Raw genomic sequence first — 23,410 nt, 5'->3', positions numbered from 1 at the left:
AAAAAAGCTGGAATTTGAATCCAATCTTCTGAGGCACATTCTGGCCTCTTGTTCAGAGCAATGTTGCATCTCCCTGTAATGAGAAAGGAGTCTAACCTCCAATACAAATTACTTTGCTTTCCCTCGGCATTTAGATAGCAGAGCCTCTTCTCTAAGGGAAGAGCTTGGCCCCAGTTATTTCAACGTTTTTCTCTCAGTACATTTACATGTAAAATCATAATCCTTGAGAGATGGAACACATCCTTCTAATGGGAAATCAAGCATTTGTTTCTAAATTTTACTAAATTTATTTTTTTTAGTTGAAGATATTTTTGTTAGAAAAGTTATTTGCTTGAAGCAAAAGCCAATCAGAAAAGCGAAGCAATTATCCAGACATTTTCCTCTTTTCTCGTCTCAAATAAAAGAGGTCTGGATCCAGGAAATCTATATCGTCCTCAGTTCGGCTAGTTGTGTAAGACTTGGGCAAGTTCTTCCCTCCCTAGGGCCCTGTAAAAGGAGGAAGTTGGATTTAATGACCTCTAAGGTCCCATTCAGCTCTGATGTGTTATAATTACATTATAGGACAACCATGAACATTGCCAGCAGTATCTCAGTGGATTGTAACTGGCAGGCATCTCATCTCAGTGCAACATTCTATAGGGAAAAGGGCACTGGACTTGGAGTCAGACAGACCTGAGTTCCGGTTCTGGTTCTATCGCTTCCTAGCCAGGTACCCTAATCTCTGTAAGGTTCAATGTCTTCATAGAAAAATGGGAATTATTGGGTGGCAGATACACACTTCTTAGTTCTATTCATCCTGTGTATCTTAAATATTGCACAATAAATTAAAAGAAAAAGTATGATTATAATAAAATCCACTTGCCTGGGATGTTGTGAGGCTAAACTAAGACGATGTTATGGAAAAATGTTCTGTCGACTGCAGAGTACTACACACATGGTATAGTCAGCACCTAAGACAATGCCTGACACTTGGCAAGTGGCTGGTAACTACAATGTCTAACAAAAGGCAGTAAAGTCTCCTAATTCCCAGGCTCTGCAGTGCATGATTTTGCTTTCCCCAGGAAACTATTAGCTAATCAGCCCAGGTGCAAACCTGTCTCCTAGGGCTTATCTTTACAAAATACATTGTCCCCGTGTTTCAGTCTCAGAGGAAGCACCCAAGAGTGAACTTTAAGAGAAATTCTGCCTGCACTGGTGTTCCGCCTAAAGTTTTATTTTTCCCCCAAAAGCAAAAAAGCAGGCTGCAAATTTGGCAGCAAATTTCAAGAGCTATAAAACGTTCATAGCCTCTGACAAGTAATCCCATTCTCGGGAATTTATCCAAAGGAAAAATTTAACAGAAGAATAAACTGTATGCATGGAGACATTTGGTATATTACCAAAAGAAATCCCCTCCCCACCACAAATGAAACAAACAAACAAAAAACTGGAAAAAGGTAAAGGGTTGAAGAATAGGGCAATTGTTAAGTAAATGATGGTACATCCAAATAATGGAAGATTCTGTAGATATCAAAAAAGACAAATATGAAGGCTATGAAGCAACATGGAAAGTATTTACAACATTAAATAAAGAGTAGAATATTAAATCGTATCTAAGATGTGATTACATCTATGCAAAAATTATTTCTGCATATAGAGAAGGATGAAAGAACACCAAAAAAGGGAAAATACTTATGGGGTTGTTGGATAACTTTTGTCCTTTCTCTTAAAATTTCCAGGTTAGTGCTGTTTGTATAATAATGTTAAAATAGTACAAGACAGATTTGGTCTTTTGTGAAGCCCTCTACTAGCTATAACATGACCAAACATCATCTTGCTAATACTAAATTCTATTAATACTGAGATGTATCAAGTTAGATTCATAACCTAGGGAGAGATGCTTTTCTCAGAATAAAATACCAATCCATTGATTTAAGCTTTCCGTTCCTTTCAGTGTCTCATATCTCACATTATATTCAAGATCCCATATTCATTATTAGGATAAAGAAACTGAACAGTATGTTGGCTGGATTTCGGGAGGTGGCTGATTGCGGAACCTTGTAACCAGACTTTCTCATGGCCAAACTCACAGAAGGTGCCGTGGAGTTTTCCCTGCTCTCCAACCAGTTGCGACTGCTCAATAACTATGGCAACCATTATTTATTCAGTGAATTCAAGTGGAGATCGATACCTCCTGCCAGCTGGATCAACTCTAGGCCTGGAATTCCTTGAGGAATTCAGAGACACTCCTGTTAGAAGCCAAAGGCACCTCAACCCTTCTTTGTTGTTTTGAACAGCCACTGGATTTGTAGCTTCTTTACTTTTTCAAAAGGGCTGAGATAAAATTCAGTCTCCATGCAAACTACTGCCAGCAGCCAGCAAGATTTTCAAATCACTAGGGAGTCACTAAGTGTCTGGGACCTTCCCAGTAATTTGAAATTCCTTAAAACCCAATCACTGACATTTTAGTTGAAGGGATCTCCTTTCTTCTTACAGCTTGGTAAACATGGCTGCGGAGCTGACATACAGAGAGTTCATAAATTCTGGGGAAAATCAGACATTTGAATTATCCCCCTTTCTAGAGAATTATACACAGAGGATTTTAGTTTAAGGTCTTTGTCCACCACTAAATGAAACAAGCTTCTTGGTATTTCTTGCATGTTGATCTACATAATTTTTATCTAATACTTTAGTATTTTAACTCAGGCATTATATATTCAAAACTTTTAAGTACAACTTACAGAAATGGTGAAGTAATAGATCTATGTGTCATAATCATTGTATACATGAATTGGAAGAGATTTGAGTCATTTAGTTCAAATGCCCACCTAAGACAAGAAATCTCCACAACAAGGTGATACAAAGAGACTGTCAGGCACCAGCTGGATTGGGAGTTAACTACTTTACCTTAATAATAAAAACATATTTAGTAGCACTTTCTATTATGCTCTTTTACTTAGATTATTTTATCTCACTCTCACAACAACCCTGTAAATTAGTCAGGACAATGATTACCTTTAATTAATAGATAAGAAGGCTAAGGCTCAGAGAGTTAAGTAACTTGCCCATAGTCAAAATTAGCAGGTGGCTAATTTCTTTCACTCCAAGTCCAGAGATATTTCTATTATACTAGGCTGCCTTCCATCTCTGAATGTGTCTAATTGTTTCAGAGTTTCTCCTCATCCTAAGATGAACTAGCCTCCCTATAACTCCCTCCTACCTTCTGTGTACCTAATTATCTAATTGATTAATTACTTCTTTCAACAAATATTTATTGAGTACCTATTCCACGGCAAGCAATGTTATAGCCACTAGGGTTAGAGCAGTGAACAAAGCCGGCAGACGACAGATCATACTCCTAACCTGTGTGTGCTATTAACATCTAAAGACACTGATTGCTGTGCATTTTAGCTATCCATGCCATAGGTCTCTGCGGAAGGTGAGAGGAAGGGAAGGAGAGAGGAGAAGGGAGGAGAGGAGGAGGGAAGGGGAGAGGAGGAGCAGAGGGGAGGCAGGGAAAAGGGAGAGATTGATTGAATGAAATAATAGTGCTATTTAGGTCTGTATTCATGTTTTTCCATCTTCATCTGGTTAAGATCTACTCATCCCTTAGATCTCAGATCAAATATTTCTTCAAGGAAGCTTCCCCTTTTAGCCCCTGTCTAGATCATGTTCTTCCTATGGCACTCTACTCTGTCCCTTCGCAGGACATAACAGTTCGAAATCAGATATTTAGGTGATGATTGCCTGCCTCTTCCATTAAATGTAAGCTCCATGGGGGTGTGGACTGCATTTGCTCAACATTGTATCTCCAGCACCAAGCCTAGTACATAGGAGTCACCCAACAAATATCTGTTCAATGAATACATAAATGGAGGCTCAAGGACCTGTTAGATACCATTAAATAAATACTAAAAGTATAGGTTGCTTAGAATTAATACATGGGTTGGGAGTTATTAAGAACCTAACAACAGTAAAAAACTTTATAAACTCTAAAACCTACCACATCTTTGGAACCAGATTTCCTGGCTGTAAATCCTGGCTCTACCATTTATTAGCTGGGTGACTTTGGGTCTATTTCCATATTTGTAAAATAGGGCTAATAATGGTATCTGCCTTATAGGTTGTTATGAGAATTAAATGAGTTAATGATGTAAAGTATCTGGAACAATGCCTAGCATATAGTAAGCACTTAATACAAATTTGCAAGTATCCTCTATATCTAAAACTCAACTTATTACCTTCCTCCTCAAATCAGGCACTTCTTGGAGTTTGTCTGTTAATGATATCACCATCTTCCCCATCACTTTCATAATCATCTTTAACAGTTCCTTCCCCCGGCCCATCATATTGAATCTGCTGCAAGAACTTCAGTTATTATCTCTGTGATGTTCCCTACATCTATCCCCTTCTCTTAATGCCCACTGCCTCTGGACCAGATCTTTGGTATCTGCTACCTAGATTGTTTTAATAGCTCTTGAGGGGTCTCCCTGCTTCCCATACCTGGTGCAATCCATCCCAGGTATTTCCAAATTCACTTATTAAACAACATTAAACAAAATAACAATGTAAAGCCCTTGGCACAGTGCCTGGCACCAAATATTTAAAAATGGTAGTTATTACTCATTTCAGAGAATCCTAATTACTAATAGGCTCCCTCATTCCTTGCCACTTAAGGTGTAGGCCCTGGACCACATCAACATCACCTGGAAACCTGTAAGAAATGCAGCATATCCAAGAGTTCGAGACCAGCCTGAGCAAGAGCAAGACTCTGTCTCTACTACAAATAGAAAAATTAGTTGGGTGCAGTGGTGTCTGCCTGTAGTCCCAGCTACTTGGAAGGCTGAGGCAGGAGGATCGCTTGAGCACAGGACTTTGAGGTTGCAGTGAGCTATGATGATGCCACTACACTCAGCTGGAGCAACAGAGCGAGACTCTGTCTCAAAAAAAAAAAAAAAAAAAAGAAGAAGAAAAGAAATGAAGAATCTCAGGCTCTGCCCCAGACCTACCTAAAAATTATGTAGAGCAGAATCTGCAGTTTAACAAGATGCTCAGTGATGTGTACGCACAGGAAAGCTGGAGACACTCTGCTCTAGTCAATTCTAGTGCCCATAAGATGCTCGACCCAGCCTACGCCTAGTGTTCATCTAGCTTCTGTAAACCTCATTCCCCAAGGCAGCTTATTCCAATTTCAAATAGTTCTGTCTATGAGAAAGTTTTTCTTAGACTGAGCTAAATTTTGCCATCCAATATATAGTTTCCAGTTCTGCCTCTTGGGCTCACATGAGAAATGTCACATTTTCTTCCTCATGGCAGGGAGCAGGGGAGGAAGAAAAGGATGACAGTAGCCGTCAGGAGCCCCACCAAGGAAAAGCAACTCCTCTTTTTGAGCAGGTCTAGGGCACAGGCTAACTCAGTGACAGCAATATAGTTCTAGCCAACGGGGAGGGAGAGGCAGGCTCTTGGAGAGAGCTGTGTGTGTAAATCAAACACCAACAAACAAACAGGACTTCCCACTCTGAAGTCCACTGCTTTTTTTGGGAAGTCATCTTATGTCACGTATAACATCCCTTACTGATGGGCCAGAGACATTGCACCTATGCTGGTCAGGAAGCCACAAGCCAGTCAGCAGTCTGTGTTGAGACTGTAATAGTGCTTTTTAGTCTGACTGTATTTGATTTTTTAGAGTATGTGTCTGTCTCTCTGTCCAATGGAACCACAGACTCTTTGAAGGTAAGAGATTGTTGTCTTTTACGCATAGTAGATGCTCAATAAATATGTACTGAATTAATGTGAATTGAAATAAGGCAATTATCAAGAATTCAGACTATTTTCTAATAACAGTGGTAGGCTACAAATAATTAATTCAGATTTTTCTAATTTGCAAGACTTTCTGATAGTCACAATTAACCCATTCATTCAACGAATCTTTGCCATGTGCCAGACACTTGCAAATGCTAAAGTGCTAAAGATAAATAAGATTCTCCCTATCCTTAAGAAACTCACAGTCTACTGGGTAAAGAAAGACACAAAGAAATTCCTTAATACATGTGTATATGCAACTGTAGGGATGCATGAAAAATTTTATGGGTTCTTAGAACAGCTGGCTCTTTCTAGAAGTGTGTAAAACAAATAGGATAATAACAATGAAGGTATGTTTGACATTTTTTTCTCTGCAGAGTACACATTAGCTCATTCAATCTTTATAAGAAACCTGCAAGTAGACATCACTATCCCAATAAGAAATGAGAAAAATGAGACTCAGAGAAGGCAAAGAACTACCCAAGATTGAACAGATTGCAGGGCGAAGACCTGGACTCAGATCTCCAATCTCCAAATCCTATGACACTCCCCGAACCCCTGTTTTTGTTTTTAACTATTTTGCCCTGCCAGGATTTATACTTAGTTTTCCTTGCAGCGTAGCTGATGGCTATATTTGATGCAAAAACAGGGTAACCAGGTAACCACTCAGAGTAAGCAGGGGAGCTCTGGAAAGACAAGTGGTGGAAGGTATGGCAGGGTCAGCCACTTGTCTGGTCCCACCATGTCACTGTTTCACTGCTTTCTGGCCTTGATTCTCACCTCCTTTTTCCTCCTCAGTCTTATTAGAGTTCATGTTTTAATAAGACTAGGAAAAAGGCTACAGGCAGAAGAGAAAGGTGTCACTTTCTCACCTGAAAGAAGACCTGAGTAGGGAAGAGAAAGCCATGGGGAACGTTCTTTTAGTGTAGTGACTCACAAAATGGCATCTGGGCACTCAAGATTCCCTCTGCCATCTGGTTCAAAACTACCTTTCCAATCTTATTTCCCCTGCTACTATATGGGAAATGCACTTTGCTCTGAGGTTAAGTCATACTATCAGGCCATAAGGTAAATATCATACAGAATCAGTTTTATCCCTGAAAAGCCTTTAAATTTCCCAAAAGCACAGGACATGCTTGCAGCACTCACCACCAGAGGCAGAGAAACCATGACTCACAGTGGATTCCTATCTTTTCTCCCATGCTCACTCCAGGACATACAGTCATTGCGTGTAACAGCCTGCACTCTTCATTTTTCTCTTCCTTCTACTTAGATTATATATGTGATTTAATACATGAATAACGCAACTCCACTGAACATGTTTTTCCCCCACATGTGCTGAGGTGTTCCACTGCCATGCCCTTGCTATTCTGTTTGCTTGATCTGGAATGTCCTTTATATCTTCCTGTGTCCAGATGTGACCTCTTTGGGAGGTCATTCATGACCAACAACTTCTACCTTCCTTCACCCCCAAAAAGTGAGCAGTAATCTGTACTTCTCTCACACTGAATCAGTCCCCTTTTAAGGACCTACGCACTAATCACCATACATCAAGTTCATTATATCATAATGACATGTGACTTTCTAGTAGACTATATACTTCTGGCATCAGAATTCATGCCTGAATCCCCAGAGAATGTCACAGTGTGCCTGGCACATAGTAGGCCCTCATTACTTAATGAATGGATATTTATAAAGTGGTAATTTCATGCCAACTTTCTGTTTGAAGGACTTCTTATTTATTAAACATAATTAACTGTGATCAGCTCACTGGTATCCCATCAGAAGCAAAGCCTTTTTGGAGATGTGGTACCAGCAAAATGCCAACGGTTAGGGTGGATAAACTGGAGACCTAAAAATATTCGAAAACCACTACTGTGGGGAACTTCCTATTTACTGTAGGAAAGGGGAGTGATCTGAAAGAAACCATTTCCTGCCCCGCTTTATCACCTAGTTTTTCATGAGGGGGCACACAGAAAAGAGGAGGAAGAAGAAAAAAGAATTAGGAAAAAAAGAAGAAAAGCAAAACCTATGTTTGTGCAAAGCAGCAGTACTGTCCAGATTCTTAACACTTTTCCTGCGAGCAAGACCAGTTAAACTTCTAAGATCCCATTTACCTCTCCTGAGTTCTTCTCTGTGGTAGGTAATTCTGGGATGAATTTCCTAATGCAAATAGCCCAGCTGATATTCTGCAATCACCTTTTAGGATCAATGGAGGTTATTCAGAAGTCAAGATCCATAAAAGCCCATATTCAAATGAAAATTCATATCCACGACAATACGCATGTTTCCCAGGCATCAACTTTTTTGCCATTTCCTGCTGTTTTCACACATTTCAAACCCCTTTCCAACCAGCAAATCAAAAGAGAGTGCTGTGAGGTCCAGAGAAGAGGGCTTATCTTTGTTGTGGCTTATAACCACAGCGCTTATAACAACCTGCTCTGCACAGTCTGGCAGGAATGAGGGCAGGAACTGGAGCTACCTCACGGGGCTGGCCCAAAGACACCACCTTGGTGAAGCACTTGTCCCATTTTAAGTGCTAAGTAAATGTGGTTTTATTACTTTAATATCATTGTCCTCCTTTGAGCCTCTCTTCCAAGTGCCCAAGGACATATTCACCAAACACACTGCCTTCTAAAGCCGCCACCTGTTTCCTCATGCCACTGAGTTTGATTTTGGACTATCCAGGGGTCCCCAGGGGAAGGGGCAGGCATATGCCTAGTTTGAGGGTGTCTCTGTCACCATCACTCCAAGGGGAAATACAGGTGAATTTGGTGCCTATCCTGAATCCAGTTTGGCTACATTACCGACCTAATTTTCTATAACCATCACTGCTACCCCATGGAATAGATGTGATTATCCCCATTTTGCAGACGGGGAAACTGAAGTTCAGAGAAATGAAACACATTTCTCAATACTTATTAAATACAGGACCCAAGATTAGAATCTGGGGTGGATTCCAAAGTCCATGCTATTTCTGTCATGCCAAACTGCCTCCTTCCCCAGCAAGTCTTTGGCAAATTTTTATTTATGCTTGGATTCTCACCCCTTCCATTTTAGCCTGGAGACATCCTCTGCTTTTATGAAGGACCAGCTCCTGTGATCTCTTCTGAGGAAACCACCCCCATCTGCTGTCTCTGGGCACTTTGAACCCATTCCCATGTCTCCACAATGGCACTCAACACCTTATATCACATGCAGTAGCCTGCATGTCTCTGACACTAGGGATGTGTATTATCATCTCTGAAAACCCAGTGAGATTGCACACAGTGCCTAGGTCAGTGAACATGTATTGATAAACTAGACTCAACACCCATTTCTATAGAGATGTGGCAATGTACTGATTTTATTTACAGAAAGCCAAGGCTGGCCCTAGTTTTTGTTTTTTTGTCTTTTTAAAATGAACTAAACTCCATACTTTCCAGCTTTGAATGTTTACGGTCCTAGGAAGAGCTAAATGGTTTTGAAATTGAGCTGAAGAGCTTCAGTTCAAAGGAAGGCATTAATCAGTTTCATTCCAGTCCTGCTGGAGTCATATGCTTGTGCCTTAAATGTGCTTATTTGCTTCAGGTGTTCCAGGATGCCATTTGAAAATCCTCCAAATGGAATCCATACTCTTTGCAACTGCCTAGGTTTTTGCTAATGTCTGTCTTGGAAATCCCTGGCAGCCCCATCCAAAGAAGTGAGTTTCTCATCCAGGACCAAAGACCAGGAGGAAGTCAGGTTCTAATTGGAATGCTGAGGGAACAAGCTAGGGTCTGATTCCTAACTGTACCTATGCCACTTCCTTTTCTTTGCCTTCATGCAAACTGTCATCATGCAAATGATGAACCAGTCTAACCTCTCATGGCACAAAGACACATCTGACTTTACAAAGACACATCTCACTTTAGTTAATAGGAGATGACCCAAGAAGTGCATGTGAACAATGCTTGGGCAAACCAATGCACACTTCTGATGAAACAGTAAGAAGGGGGGCATCTGTACCAGAGGACACATTTAGTCCTCTAGAAACTTACTATCAGCCAAGAGTCTATCAGATGTGAACTTCAGCCCTCAGCCCACAGCCTAGCCTGTGCTTGTGTCTGACCAATGGGACAGGCCTGGCTAGCCTCTTCTGGAGCCTCCACCCCCACCACTGCCTCCCCTAGCTTTGGTCTGACTAGAAAGGATAGGATCTAACAGGAAACTCGGAAAGTATGAAGGGCAAAGGGAACTGGGCTCCGTCCTCAGGAGCCGCAGGGAGATGTTTTCCTTTTCTTGCCCAACATGCCTTCCCATCGCCCTGCCTTGGGATCTTTTGTCTCCCAAAAGATAGAAAAGGGGAGATGTAGAGAGGGAGAGAGGCATAATATAGAAATTGATTACGTTTTTATGTTTTATGCTCTGGTTCTCAACTTTAAAAAACTGTTGAGTTGAGCCATTTTGGCTTTTTACAAATATCTCATTTTCTCTGTCCTTTGCCAATCAAAGTTATTAAATCAAGTTGTATTTTATATGTCTGTAGTTCTTTTTATTGGATCACTAGCCAACGACTGGGGAGAAGGGACAACTCGTCACCTCTGCCCCCACAGGAATGGGCTGGTTAACGTAATCATCTTTGGAAATCCTTTGTAAAATAACCCTGAAGCAGCTAGTCCAACTGTCAACAGAGCTCCAGTGAAAAGTTAGATTTTTATATGTTGGGTTTGTTGACAATGGTAACCCAATAGTCTAGGAATCCTCTTTCCTAGAAGTTCATGACAAGTCGTAGATGCATGTTTCTTTGTTTAAACTAGGTTAAACTTAGAAGATTTCAGAAAAGTGGCAATTGGGCCAGCATCCCCTTAACAAAGGAAAGGAGAGAACCAAGGATGTGGTTTTGGCAAGGTGGTGCTTACCTGTGATCATGCTCAGTGCTGACAGGCAGGCTAAGGCTTGGATATCAAGGTTCAGGCTCTGCAAATTTAAGGAAAAGTCTTTAATAGAGTCGAGCCACTCCCCAAATCCACGAAGGCACTGAAGTCGATGCAGGACAAGTCCATTGCAGAACACAAATTTATCTTCAGCAGTGTTTGACCTGGAGGGAGAGGACAAGAGACACATTAAACAAGTCTGTCCAGTCTGTCCGGCATGATAACAACATGACACAGAGGTGCCCAGACAGCCATGGGGCAGTGATCGGAACCCAGCATGGTGCTGTGAAGCACACCTAGACACCCACGATGAAAAAGACTATGTTGTTGGGGATAAATAACCAGCACCACTTGTCTGTGCTAATGTCCTTGGTGAGTGTCAGCCCAGGGGAAGATGGGGGTGTGTGACATCTGCTGTCTTTATTGCTAGAATCAGCTGCTGGCTCGCCCTGGGACAGGACACGAAGGAGCAGGCACTCACTGACTGCAGAGGTGAAACCCAGTGCACCGCCTCTCTCTGCAATGAACATGAGATGGTTTTTCAGGGCTCCTGAGTCAGGACTTGCCCTTCATTTTCTTAAATGTCAAAAACTGATAAGGCCTGAGCCTAGACACTACAATTCCATTGTGCAGACTCTAAAAACATAAAGTCCCTGCAAGTGCCAAAAGTCAATCACAAACTAAAATGTGGCCTAATGTAAAACAACTCCTTATTTTGTACTATTTTTTTTTTAAGAAATGGGGTCTCACTATGTTGCCCAGGCTAGCCTTGAGCTCCTGGGCTCAAGAAATCCTTCTCCCTCAGCCTCCTGAGGAGCTGCAATTACAGGCACAAGCCACTGCACCCAGCTCCTTCTCTGCGTTTCACAGCGGAGCTGCAGAGGGCTATTTCGAAATCTGCCCTGATAGTTTATATTGTGTACATCATCATCCCATCATTCACTCATGAAAGGCACCCTGGAACTTCCAGTTGGACATCACCAATTAGTGGTGTGGCATTGGATACTCCTTTAATCTCACTGGACTTCCTTTTCCTTATCTATAAAACAGGAATTCTAATTGCTACCTCCTAAGATTGTACCTCCTAAGATTGAGGGAATTAAATGAAGGATTTGAAAGCCCGTGAATGGTGCCCAGTACACAGGAGGATTCAACACATTATTAGGTGTGACTAGTTCTGAATTCCATATGGTCCTTACTTTAATCTTAGCTTTCCTTTAACTTTCAAATCTTTTGCCACATACTTATCTATCTTGGCCTATTGTATTCACAAGTCAATATCTCTATAACTGTTCTTCTTGGATAAACAGCTTTATTCATTCCTTCATTCAGCAAGTATTCACTGAGCAACAAATAAGTGCCATTCTTGGAGCCAGGCACTGGAGAAAACTTGGTGAACAGGACATATATGTGCTTGCCTGCGTGGAGCATATTGTCTACTTAATCCTTTGCTGCATGCCTAAGAGATGACAGTCATATCGCTGGCTCTTCTCTGGTGTACACCAGATTGGCTACAAATTGAGCTAATTACTGGCACGCTAGTTGTAAGTCCACCCCTGTCTTTCCCACTGATCCCTCCACAGAGGGTACACGCAGGACAGAATGATTTAATCTTTATAACATGGACCCCTGACCACCAGCATCAGAATCACCTAACCAGGAGTGAACAATGCACACTTCTGGACTTCTCCCAAGGTCTAGCAAACCTAAATAGATGGGAATGAGGCATGAGAACCTGCACTTGAAACAGGAGTTTCTGGTAACACAGTATGAAATTGGGGAGGGGGTGGTGGGGAAGAGAAAGAGGGGAAAGATGATGAGTTTTCCTGTAATATTTGGTGAAATGTTAGTACCATCTCCTAAGAATATATAACTGAAAGGAAGCAAGGAAGATGGAATTAAACATGCTATGTGTGAAAACGAAAATAGTGATAAATAAAGTTTCCTTTAAAAGCTACATGTGGAATTTATGACAGGAGCTTAGATCTGAGGTTCTAGCTTTTTGAAAAATCACTTCTTTATATGTTTGGTATCACTGAGTATGATAGGTTGGACCAAATCTTTGGATCCAGGAGCTGTTCTCTTGGAGTAAACACTGGGGGTTAAGAAGCTGTGGGAACTCTGTAGAGTCCCATCAGGTGTGCTAAAATAGTAACTTGTTAAACAGAAACCCTGTTCCAAAGGAAATACTTACTCCCAGGAAATACCTTACACCCTATGAGAATCTTTCTAAAATTATAGAATATTGGAGCTCCAAGAGGCTTCAGAGATCACCAAATATGACCTCCTCATTTCACAAGGAGGGAATTGAGTGTGCAGTGAGGCAAGTGACCTGTCCCCCAGCAAGTCCATATTGGACCTGGGACTAGAACCCAGGGGTCCTGGCTGCCAGGCCAGTGCTCTTTCCCTTACACACTGCTCAGTTTTTTAAATTTCTGATCATATTTCATATTTGCTTCTTGAGCAAACTTTTTGCTGATGATTAAGTTACAAACACAGAAGCTTTCAACCTTCTTCAAAGGAAGGAGTAGGCTGGAGGAAGAAAAAAATAATAGTAATTACCTGATGGAAAGTCTGAGGACAAACAGCTCCAAAAAGGCTGATTCTATAAGTAATGCCTGATCTTCTTTGGGGAGATCAGTGAATCCTGGAATCTTTTCTGCCCAGCTTCTGGATACATCAACGGAATCTGTCAGAAGGTTGTAGAATTGTTGCACATGCTCAGCATCTGTGCCTGTAGTGGCCTGGTCAGTGGGACAGTACTAGAATGCAAACCAGAGAGAGCATCATTATCCCGATTCAGTGGGGATATCATCGTTTGCATATCGGCTCTTCCAAGCCTGTCAATGCCTAAATCCTTACTTTTAGGTCCTACAGTTTAGAAAACACTTTCCCATTCACAATCTCTTCTGATTTTCACAATGGCCCTGTGATACATAGAGCTATAATTGTATCACTTAATAGGCAAAGAAATTTGCTTAAGTCACATTAGTGCAGTGGTTTTCAGCCTTGACTGCGCACTGCAATCATCTGGAGAGTTAAAAAAACACTCTTGTCCAGGTCCTACCGCCAGAGATTCTAATTTAGTTGGTCTGGGGTGGGGCCTCGGCATCAGAAATTTTGAAAGCTTCCTCAGTGATTCCAAAGGGTGGCCCCATTGAGAACTACTGCCCCAAACGTTTGTATCCATATGGGTTTTCAGGGTCTGCTGGTTCCACTGTAGCACAACTGTCTCCCAACAAGGTGCTAAATTAACCCAGTGGTTTTCAAAGTGTGTCTCTCCAGACCAGCAGCATCAGCAACACCCAGGAATGCACTAGAAATGACCATCTCAGGCCCCACCCTAGACCTACTAAATTAAAATATCTAGGGATAGGCCTGCCAAACTTTTATTAAGACCCTCAAGAGATTCTCACACACACTGAAATTTAGGAATCATAGAAATAACCAATAGGAGAAAGAATGATTTTTCTTGCTATCGAAGGATTTCTGTGAGATAAAACCAACCAGGAAGTGGTGAAACTGGAGGGATCCTTAGCAAGCCCAGGAAGCCGTGTGCCACCAGACTCAGGGCTTGTGGTTACTTAAATTAATGAAAACTAAATAGAATTAAAAGTTCAGTTCCTTTGTCACACTAGCCATATCTCAAGTGCTCAATAGCCAAATGTGGGGCAGAACGTTTGCGTCACTGTACAAAGGTCTATTGGACAGCATGGATCCAGTCCCTAGAGGAGAAGGTGCAAGCGGGAAGAAAGTCTCTACCCAGCTTTTGGATATTCTGGTAGAACCAGGGTTTTTTTTTTAATCACTGGAGGAAAAACTTTTCGGCTTCAGGCAGGAAGACTGATACAGCGAGATAATAATCAGGGTACAACAAACAACACGGAGATTTAAGAGATATGCAGAAACCGTCATGTAACTATGCACATCATTTCCTTCACATTAACACAGTGTGTGATTTTGCATCTCTTCTCCCAATAGATCCTCATGGAGCAGGGATTTTATTCCTTATTTTACAAAAGAGAAAACTGAGGCTCCGAGAAGCCAAGAGACTTTTCCAATTTACATAACCAACAGTGGTACAGCCAGGACTTAATCTGTCCCTGAGACTTCAAGCCCTACCCCTCCTGGCTGTGAGCATTTCTGATGTTACCAGTTGGTAGCCTGTGGGATGGTTTTTGCAATCTTTAAAAAGCATTTTGCTTTCCTCTAATAGGCGCTCTCCAGGTATGTATTCATTGGCCCTATGTTTCTGTCAAGAGCACAGTGACTGGCACATAACAGACCCACAATAAATAGGTGTTGAATATTTTTTCAATGAAAGAATAGTCAGGGGAGTGTTTAGGTTTGCCACACTGCCCTAACCTGGTTGGAGGAGAAACAGCCAATAAGCATCTAGGTGTTTATTGTAGAGCTACCTAGGTAAGAGGAAATGAGGCACTTGTTTAATTTGGTCTTTTTTTTATTTTTGTGTTTTCCCAAAAAGCAGTATGCAGTAATTAAACATCAGACAAAGAACCCAACTACTTTAATCCCAGTTTTGTTCTGGCCCTTAATTTGTGAAATACCTGTAGTGTTATTTCACTTTTCTGAACCTCAGTTTTCTCCTCTGTAAAATGGGGATAATAATACCTTCCTCAAAATTTTGTTGTGATGATTAAATCTGATCATACATGTGAAGGGCCTGATATATAGAACAGGTTTAGCAAATGATGACAGTGATGATATTGATAACGGTTAGGATACTTGGAACTATCACCATCTCTCAGCTTCCATATTTACAAAACGGGGAAATGGGTTGAAGCTGAAGGTTTCTACTTTTCAGCCCTGACTTTCAAGGATCCTATAACATCTGGTCTAGTTCAGAGCCCTGGCTCCTGTGTTCCCAATAATCCCACACAGTGCCTAGAATTCTATGAAGCTCTGAATATTCTGTGATGTAATGGATCATGGGAGCAAAGTCCAGCATAAGGAAGCAGCTCTCCTTCCCAAGGCTATTCAAGGATGGTGGCAGGATCCTGTGTTAAAGACACCTCCCACTACCTCCATTCGGCACACACACTCTTAACTGGAGGACAGTCGAGAAAAGGAATTTAATTTTTTTTTTTTTTTAACTTTCTCCAAGGGCAAGATGAAATGCAGGACAGATCTCTCTTCTAAAAGGTGACAGCGCTACATGTGAAACTCCCAAGTGAGTGGTAATATGGAGTAGAGGAATGTGTGTTAGACCAGGCGCAGGCCATGGGGTCCTCGTCCAGGCTGTGGCACTGACTTTCTGTACAGCTCTAGACAAGGCACTTAACCTGGATCTGTTTCTGCCTCTGAAACAGGAATCCAATGTACTCGCTGATCCTTAAGATTCCCTCTGACTCTTGCATTCGATGATTCTAAATGTTGCTAAACCACACCAGGTCTGGTGTTTTTGCCTAGATTTGACACTGATTCAGCATTATTTTGTTTTAAAATAGTGGGTTAAATGGAGAGAATGCTGGGAATGGGATCTAATACTGCTCCCTCCTGCACTGACCTCCCTGAAACCATGGCTCACAACTCAGCAATCTCTCTGCTTCCAACATTTGTTCAGAATCCAGCAGAGCGCATAGATTTCACCCAGGGTCCTCTGCAGGCCTCTGCCCCTGCTGGGCTCACATGTCATGCCTCCTGCACACAGGGAAGTGAAGTCCCTGCCTACCCTGCATGTGTACTTTTCTCTGATGGAGCCCAGCAAGGAGGAAAGCCAGCCAGCCCGGCCTGCCAGGCTCCAGCCAGATCCTCTGGGCTTCACCTGCAGTGATTCTGGTCCAAGTTCCAGAATTCTGGAGCCAAACTGGACTCTGCCTGAGCCACCAGGAACTTGGGGGTGACTGGAGGTTCAGCATCCAATTCAGGAGGAAAAGAAAAATCTCTTCTATTGGACATAGGATTCAACGAAATGGGACACAACATTTTAGATTCTTTCTCTGCCTGGCCTAGCAGTTTAGAAAAAACTCACCCAAGAAATACCGACCTGAAATTGGAAGAACTGGACCCCCAACTCTGCTTCTGTGCTAGCCTACATTGCTAGGTAGGTTTAGGGTTCAACAAAGAAAATCTATAATTTTTTTTATCAGTCATGCCGATCAGACATAGGCCAAATACAGACAGATTTTTAAAATGAACTTTTTTTTTCTGTTCATGCTAATATTTTCAACCTATAGGGACCATTGATCTATCAAAACTCTGGCCTTACCACTAGTGAAAGACACAATATTACATTTACTAACAGCCAATGCCTAATGAAAATTTCTTCTAATTACCTAGAATAAGGATCTAGAGCTGCAAAAAAATAGTAATGGATATTATTTAATCTAAAATGAGTCTACACATCCCTTATGGCAATAACATAGCCATACCAGACAGACTTCAGCAATAGCCCAGGTCTAAAATAAGTTATTTCTATAGGAATTAAGTGAGACCCTTGGAGAACACTGTCCTTAAAAAATTATCGATGTGAGGCTTTAATAGCAGTGTGGAATCTAATATTTACTCTATTTCACTTTGAGCCCTGGCTAAATATGTAAAATATCCCAAGGACATGTTTTTATCCCCATTTTTCTGAGTTTTTATATCTCTAAAAATTATAGATGTGATCATTCTACGAGTCAAACTATGTATACATATTCTTAGGTTCTTACACTTTAAAAAGAGACATTTTAAAAATTGGCGATGTATATATTCCCCCCCAATGTTTTCTTCTCTAACTCTATCCCCCCTAAAAAAAACCCCTCAAACCAGAAAACTCCTCTTCTCCTACCAGTGGCATCACTGCAGATATATATTTGTTCACTTTATTTCTCCTTCACTGGAGTGTAAGCTCCATGAGGACAGGAGCTTTGTCTTGTTCAACAATGTGTCCACTGACCTAGAACACCACCTGAGCACCCAGCAGCCATTAAATATATAGTTGTTAAATGAATTGCTTTCCAGAAAATTTATACGTCATTGCTCATCCCTTCTCAACCCCCAGAAAAGCTGGGAAATGCAAGTTAAAATGGAATTGTTGTTCTTAAACTATGTTGGTGGTTCCCAAACCTTACTGTGGTCTGGGTGTGGCCTGGGAAAGTGCGTTTTAAGCAAACGCCACCATTTCTTTCTGGTAGAGCTAGGTACCATGCTTTGGGAAATGCTGATCTGTACCCATAGTGGAATTACAGTAGGTAAAATGGTTAGAGGGTCAGGGAGTGAGAAGGCTAGAAGGGATCCTGGGAGCGCATTTAGTCCAATCTCTCCACTATTCAGATGAGGAAATTGTGGCCCACAGAGGGGCAGGAATTGGCTTGAAATCATCTAGTGAATTGGTGGTAATCTGGGAAGGTCTTCTGAGAAGTTTCATGAAACCAGTCTTTTTACAGTCTTCATGCAGTTTACTCTGTAGGTCTAACATGTGTTAGTCGCATTATTTCTTAGGCTACCTTGTTAACACATTTAAATGCCAGTTGCTGGTGCCTGGTTTTATCTGGGTAGAATCTCTTGTATTTGCAGTCTGTTACTACACTAAGTGGCTGATTACCACAACACATTCTAGTGTGCCGAAAAATACTTGAAATGACCAACTGATGAGGACATTAAGTATATTTTCTCATTAGTAATTCTGCAGGTTCCAAAGCCAAGCCCAGTATCTATACATACTTGTATTGCTAAATTAAAAGCAACTGTAGGGCAGAGAATAGCAACATTTTGAGGAGAGACAAATCAAACATGACATGTTTTGACTGCACTGATGTACACTGATCTGAGCTCTCTTTTGAGGGAGAGAAGTTTGGCCCAAAGGAGAAGTGAAGGTCCCAGAGCCAGGAATGCCTCACAGAGCTCAGGAGCTCTTTCTGGCCCCTAAAACATTCATTCCCTCTGTGACTTGGAACAGAACCCCTCTGCCTCCACTTCCCACAAACTGGGAGAAAACTGCTCACTTACTACCTTAAAGGCACATATGCTGATATATGAAGATTAAAACACACTGGGCTGGCAACACATTTTCTCCTTTCTCTATTGACCTTACTCACTGGGGAATCGGGCTCCTTTAATAAACAGTATGGGTCAAATCAACTCTCTGACTCAAACTTGACAGGGCAAATTCTTATTTAGAATGTAATAAATATGGATTCACACTAAATGTGAACGTCGGTTTCTGCTACGGAGGGGGATCAGGCAGGTATAAATGAAGAGGACATTTGTTTTTCATTTTATCCACTTCTAAATGGTTTGCCTTTCAGAAAGCCAATGGATATTACTAGGATTGCAACTTAAAAAAATCTAATAAAGCTTCTATTTAAAAAAATAATCTAGTACATTGCCATTAAATAAAAGTGGCAATATGATGAAATAGAAATATATTACCTTGAGTGATGAGATTTGGATCTTGTCCTAGCTCTGCCACTGACCTTAGGCAAGCCAGTTAACCCCTTTAAACCTTAATTTACTCCTCTGAAAATATGGGGGTTGGATTAGATGATCCCACGGTCACCTCCAGTTCTATGAATTTGTAAATATACAACTTTAAGGGGGTAGGTATTATGAAAATTGAATTTTAACAAATGACAGTCTTAAAAAATTACTCAAACCATAAATTATACCACACAAAGCTGGAGACTTAAGTGAAATTATGTAAGAATATATTTGATGCTCTGCAAAGGAAACAAAGTGAAGAGACAACCTACAGAATGGGAGAAAATATTTGCAAAATATCCATCCAACAAGGGATTAATATATAAGGACCTCAACTCAATAGCAAAAATCCAAATAATCCATTTTAAAAATGGGCAAAAGACCTAAATAGACATTTCTCTAAAGAAGACATACAAATGGCCAACAGGTATATTTAAAAATACACAACATTACTAATCATCAGGGAAATGAAAATCCAAATCACAATGAGGTATCATCTCAATTCAGTTAGAATGGCTATTATCAAAAAGACAAAAAAAAAAAAAAAGAAAAAGAAACAAACCACAAAACAAATGCTGGCAAGGATGCAGAGAAAGGGGAACCCTTGTACACTGTTGGTGGGAATGTAAAGTAGTACAGCCACTATGTGGATGTCTCAAAAAACTAAAACTAAAACTACCATATGACCCAGCAGTCCCATGCCTGGGTATATACACAAAAGAAAGGAAATCAGTATATCAAAGTGATATCTGCACTCCCATGCTTATTGTAGCACTATTCACAATAGCCCAGATATGGACTCAACCTAAGTATCCATCGATGGCTGAATGCATAAAGAAAATGTGGTATATACACAATGGACTATTATTCAGCCATAAAAAAGAATGAAATCCTATCATTTGCAGCAACATATATGGTCATTATGTCAAATGAAATCAGCTAGGCAGAGAAAGACAAATATTGCACATTCACACTCGTATTTGAAAGCCAAGAAAGTAGACCTCATGAAGACAGAGAATAGACTGATGGTTACCAGAGGCTGGGAAGGAAAGAGGGGAGGGGAGGGTGAAGAAAAGTTGGTTAACGGGTACAAAAATACAGTTAGAAGGATTAAGTTCTAGTATTTGATAGTACAGTAGGGAAAGTATAATTAATAATAATTTATATTTCAGAATAGCTAGAAAAGGGGAATTGTAATGTTCCCAACACAGAGAAATGATAAATGTTTGAGGTAGGTGTGCTAATTACCCTGACTTAATCATTACACACTGTATACATGTATCAAAATATCACATGTGCCCCCAAAATATGTACAACTATGATATATCAACAAAACGAAACAAAAAAAGAATATATGTGATGGTACCTGGCTTTAAGTAGACATTCAATACATTCATTTTGTTTCATTCATTTTATATGCTAATGTTTGATAGAGAACAAAGCAAGTTTAATCTTGTTAACTAGCAAGTTACTTAATAACATATATTCTTATATGTATATGTATATAAGCACTTGCATTTAGGGACAGTAAGATAAACCTCAGAATCATAAAATCTTAGAGTTGGAAGGGATTTACTGTCATCCAAAATAACCTTTCCCATTGTGAGGAATCCTGTTACGTGATCTCCTTAATTACTTCTTGTGTTGATGGACTCACACTTCCACAGCAGGTAGTGTGGCCAAGACTTGTCATCAGAGTGAACTGGAAGAGGCACCCCTCTTTCTCCCCCAGATCTGTCCATGGTTGTAACAATTCTTTTGCCCCAGGACAAAAGGGTGACCTAATCCTACCAAATCTTCTTCCTTCTTGTCTACATATTTTTATTTCCTCGAACCATCCCTTACAACTTTCCAGAAACAGTGTATCCATATCCCTCTCAAATCCCAGCGTGGAAGTGGACTCAATCCTTGAAGTGTGGTCTGACAGGACAGAGTCCATGGGGCCATCACCATCTTGGTCCTGGTCCCATGCTTCTACTACTGCAGCCTAAGGTAATTCTGCATCCCTTTCTTCCACTACACATATACTTTGTTGGTTCATATCGAATGTGTATGGAACAAACTCCTGAGATTTTCTTAACATGAACCACTGACAAGCCAAGGCTCTCCCATTTTTTAAAATTCTAAATGCTGAGCTTCACATTTATTTTTGCTAACTTTCTTCGTGATGGTTTCAGCCCTTCCTGTTCCAACCTGTCGAGATCATTCTGAATGTTGATACTGACATCCATCATATTAGCGATCCCTCCCAGCTTTCTGTCATCTGCAAATGTGATCAGCATGCTCCTATGCTTTCATCCAAGTTTTTGATGAAAAATCACTGTATTTTTTTTGAAGTCTTTTAATTTAGTTGATTTGGGGCCAATTTTTGATAATTTTGTAAAGCTATCTAAAAGCAGGAGAATCCAAGCTATGAGGTTCAACCTGATTCCAAAACAATGCAATTAAAATAAATATGCTTTGCAAAATTGAGCCAGGCCCCAAAGGTAGTATCAATGTGACCCAGACTCTGGCATGGTCAATCTGCTATTTTGGACAAAGCTAACAATTAAATTGGATAAATGTTTGTTGATGAGGACGATGACTCTAGACTAACAGACTGGATGGTGCAGAGGCAAGCAAACACACTGGATTGATTTTTCAGTGTGGAGACAGTTCCCAGCTGGGACAACTCAAAGTGCTGGGGAGGGTTTGCCATTGAATGACTAATTAGGCTGTGTAGACTGATAATTGGATAATTCGGGGCCAAAAAAATCACTTTGGGGGCCTAAAATTCTCTGAACTGGCCATCAATAGTGCTTTCAAATGCCCTGGAACCATGTCAGATTGTGTGCTCAAGCCTTAGCCTAGGCAATGCCTAGAAGCTTCATTAATTCAGATAAATCACATAAGGAGAGGCCAGGGGTGCCTCAGGGAGAAATCTTCATTCCTGAATACTTTTCTAGCACCCTCTCTCACTGAAACCAGAGAGGCAGTGAAGGTTGGTATTTAGGAGCACAGACTTTGAGTCCAATACACTTGGCTCCTAATTCTATCCCTGATGCATATTTAACTATGTGACCTTGGGCAAGTCAGCCCTTTAGCCTCATAGATGAGTTTTAATCCTCATCTATGAAATAGAGATCATAATACTTATCTTAATGGTGTTGCTGCAGGTACTTGACACATGTAGTGTTCATACTCATTAGTACACTCAACAAATGGCACAGTAAGAAAGTTTGGTCGGTACTGTGCTAAAGCGTTGACAAGTATCATCATATTTAATCTTCACAAACAACTCCAGGAAGTATATATTATTATTACCCCATAACACAGATGAGGAAACTGAGGCATTAAAAGGTTTAATCAGTTGCTTAAGGTCACCCCACTAATAAATGATGGTATTGGGATTTTCATCTATGCCTGCATGATTCCAAAGCCTAAGCCCTTAACCACTGCATTATTCTATTATACTATTATTTGAGACTTGACTTTAGTCAAGAGATGCTACTTGTAATCAGAATAAGAGTCCTCAACCTTTGGTGCTAAGGATCTACCATGCTTCTCATTTGATGTCTTGTGATCAGGTGCAAAGAGGAGGCTTCACAGCCTATAATGAGGCTGGGGATGAGGGAGAGAGGATCACAGCAGGCACGCCAATCATTTCTGTCAATGCTGCAACCTAAAAGGAGGGCACGTGGCAGAGACACACTCATACTTTGCCAGCTATTCAACCAGAAGCTTGAAATGCTGATTAGACCTGGGGAAGGCAATCTGGTGGTAGCTGCCAAGTCAGATCGACCAACTGGGGACCCCTGGACTGGCATCTCTTCACCTGTGTGCAAGCTCTGTGTCTAAGTTTACTTGTATTTGAGTGGAGATGAAGATCCCTAAAGTTTGTGGTGGTTTAAAGGATTAAATGAGACAATGTACCACAATGTCTAGCATGTAGAAATTGCTCGATAATTGTGATCCTTTTCCCATCCCTTCCCTCTTCGGTGAGACCCTATTTTCCTAGAAGTTTGCTTTACTAAGTCCTTTAAAAAACTGCCTTGCAGAATTGTTTATACATTTGCTCAGAAAATCCTTTTTCATGGATCTTCTCCGTGTTATCTAAATTTTGGAGGAATTTTCAGAGTTTGAATTGATGAGATTTTACTATATCCCATCTGAAGTAAAAATATTGGTATGTTTTGGTTGACTTAACAACACCAATAATCATTTATGGTTTCCAAAACATTTTCACAACCATCACTCGTGTGTGACTGATGTTCAAAACACCCTCTGAGGTTAAATATTGTAATCATCTCCACTGCAGGAATGAGAAAGTC

The 23,410-nt window shown here is 40.8% G+C and overlaps 1 protein-coding gene across 2 annotated transcripts in view; it reads right to left on the bottom strand.

The window, feature by feature from the left end:
• Positions 1–23,410, bottom strand: part of NR4A3 (nuclear receptor subfamily 4, group A, member 3) — a 37,209-nt gene that overhangs the window by 1,617 nt on the left and 12,182 nt on the right. For both annotated transcript variants that reach the window (XM_012638282.1, XM_012638283.1), the window contains 2 exons: positions 13,239–13,438; positions 10,662–10,840 (listed from right to left, as the gene is read on the bottom strand). In XM_012638282.1, coding sequence (XP_012493736.1) covers positions 10,662–10,840; positions 13,239–13,438 — 379 coding nt within the window. The remainder of the gene's footprint in view (positions 1–10,661; positions 10,841–13,238; positions 13,439–23,410) is intronic.

Source organism: Propithecus coquereli, unplaced genomic scaffold, assembly GCF_000956105.1.
Source record: "Propithecus coquereli isolate 6110/MARCELLA unplaced genomic scaffold, Pcoq_1.0 Scaffold128, whole genome shotgun sequence".
Classification (NCBI taxonomy): Eukaryota; Metazoa; Chordata; class Mammalia; order Primates; family Indriidae; genus Propithecus; species Propithecus coquereli.
The sequence above is the reverse complement of the archived record's forward strand: the minus strand, read 5'-3'. Positions and strand labels throughout refer to the sequence as shown.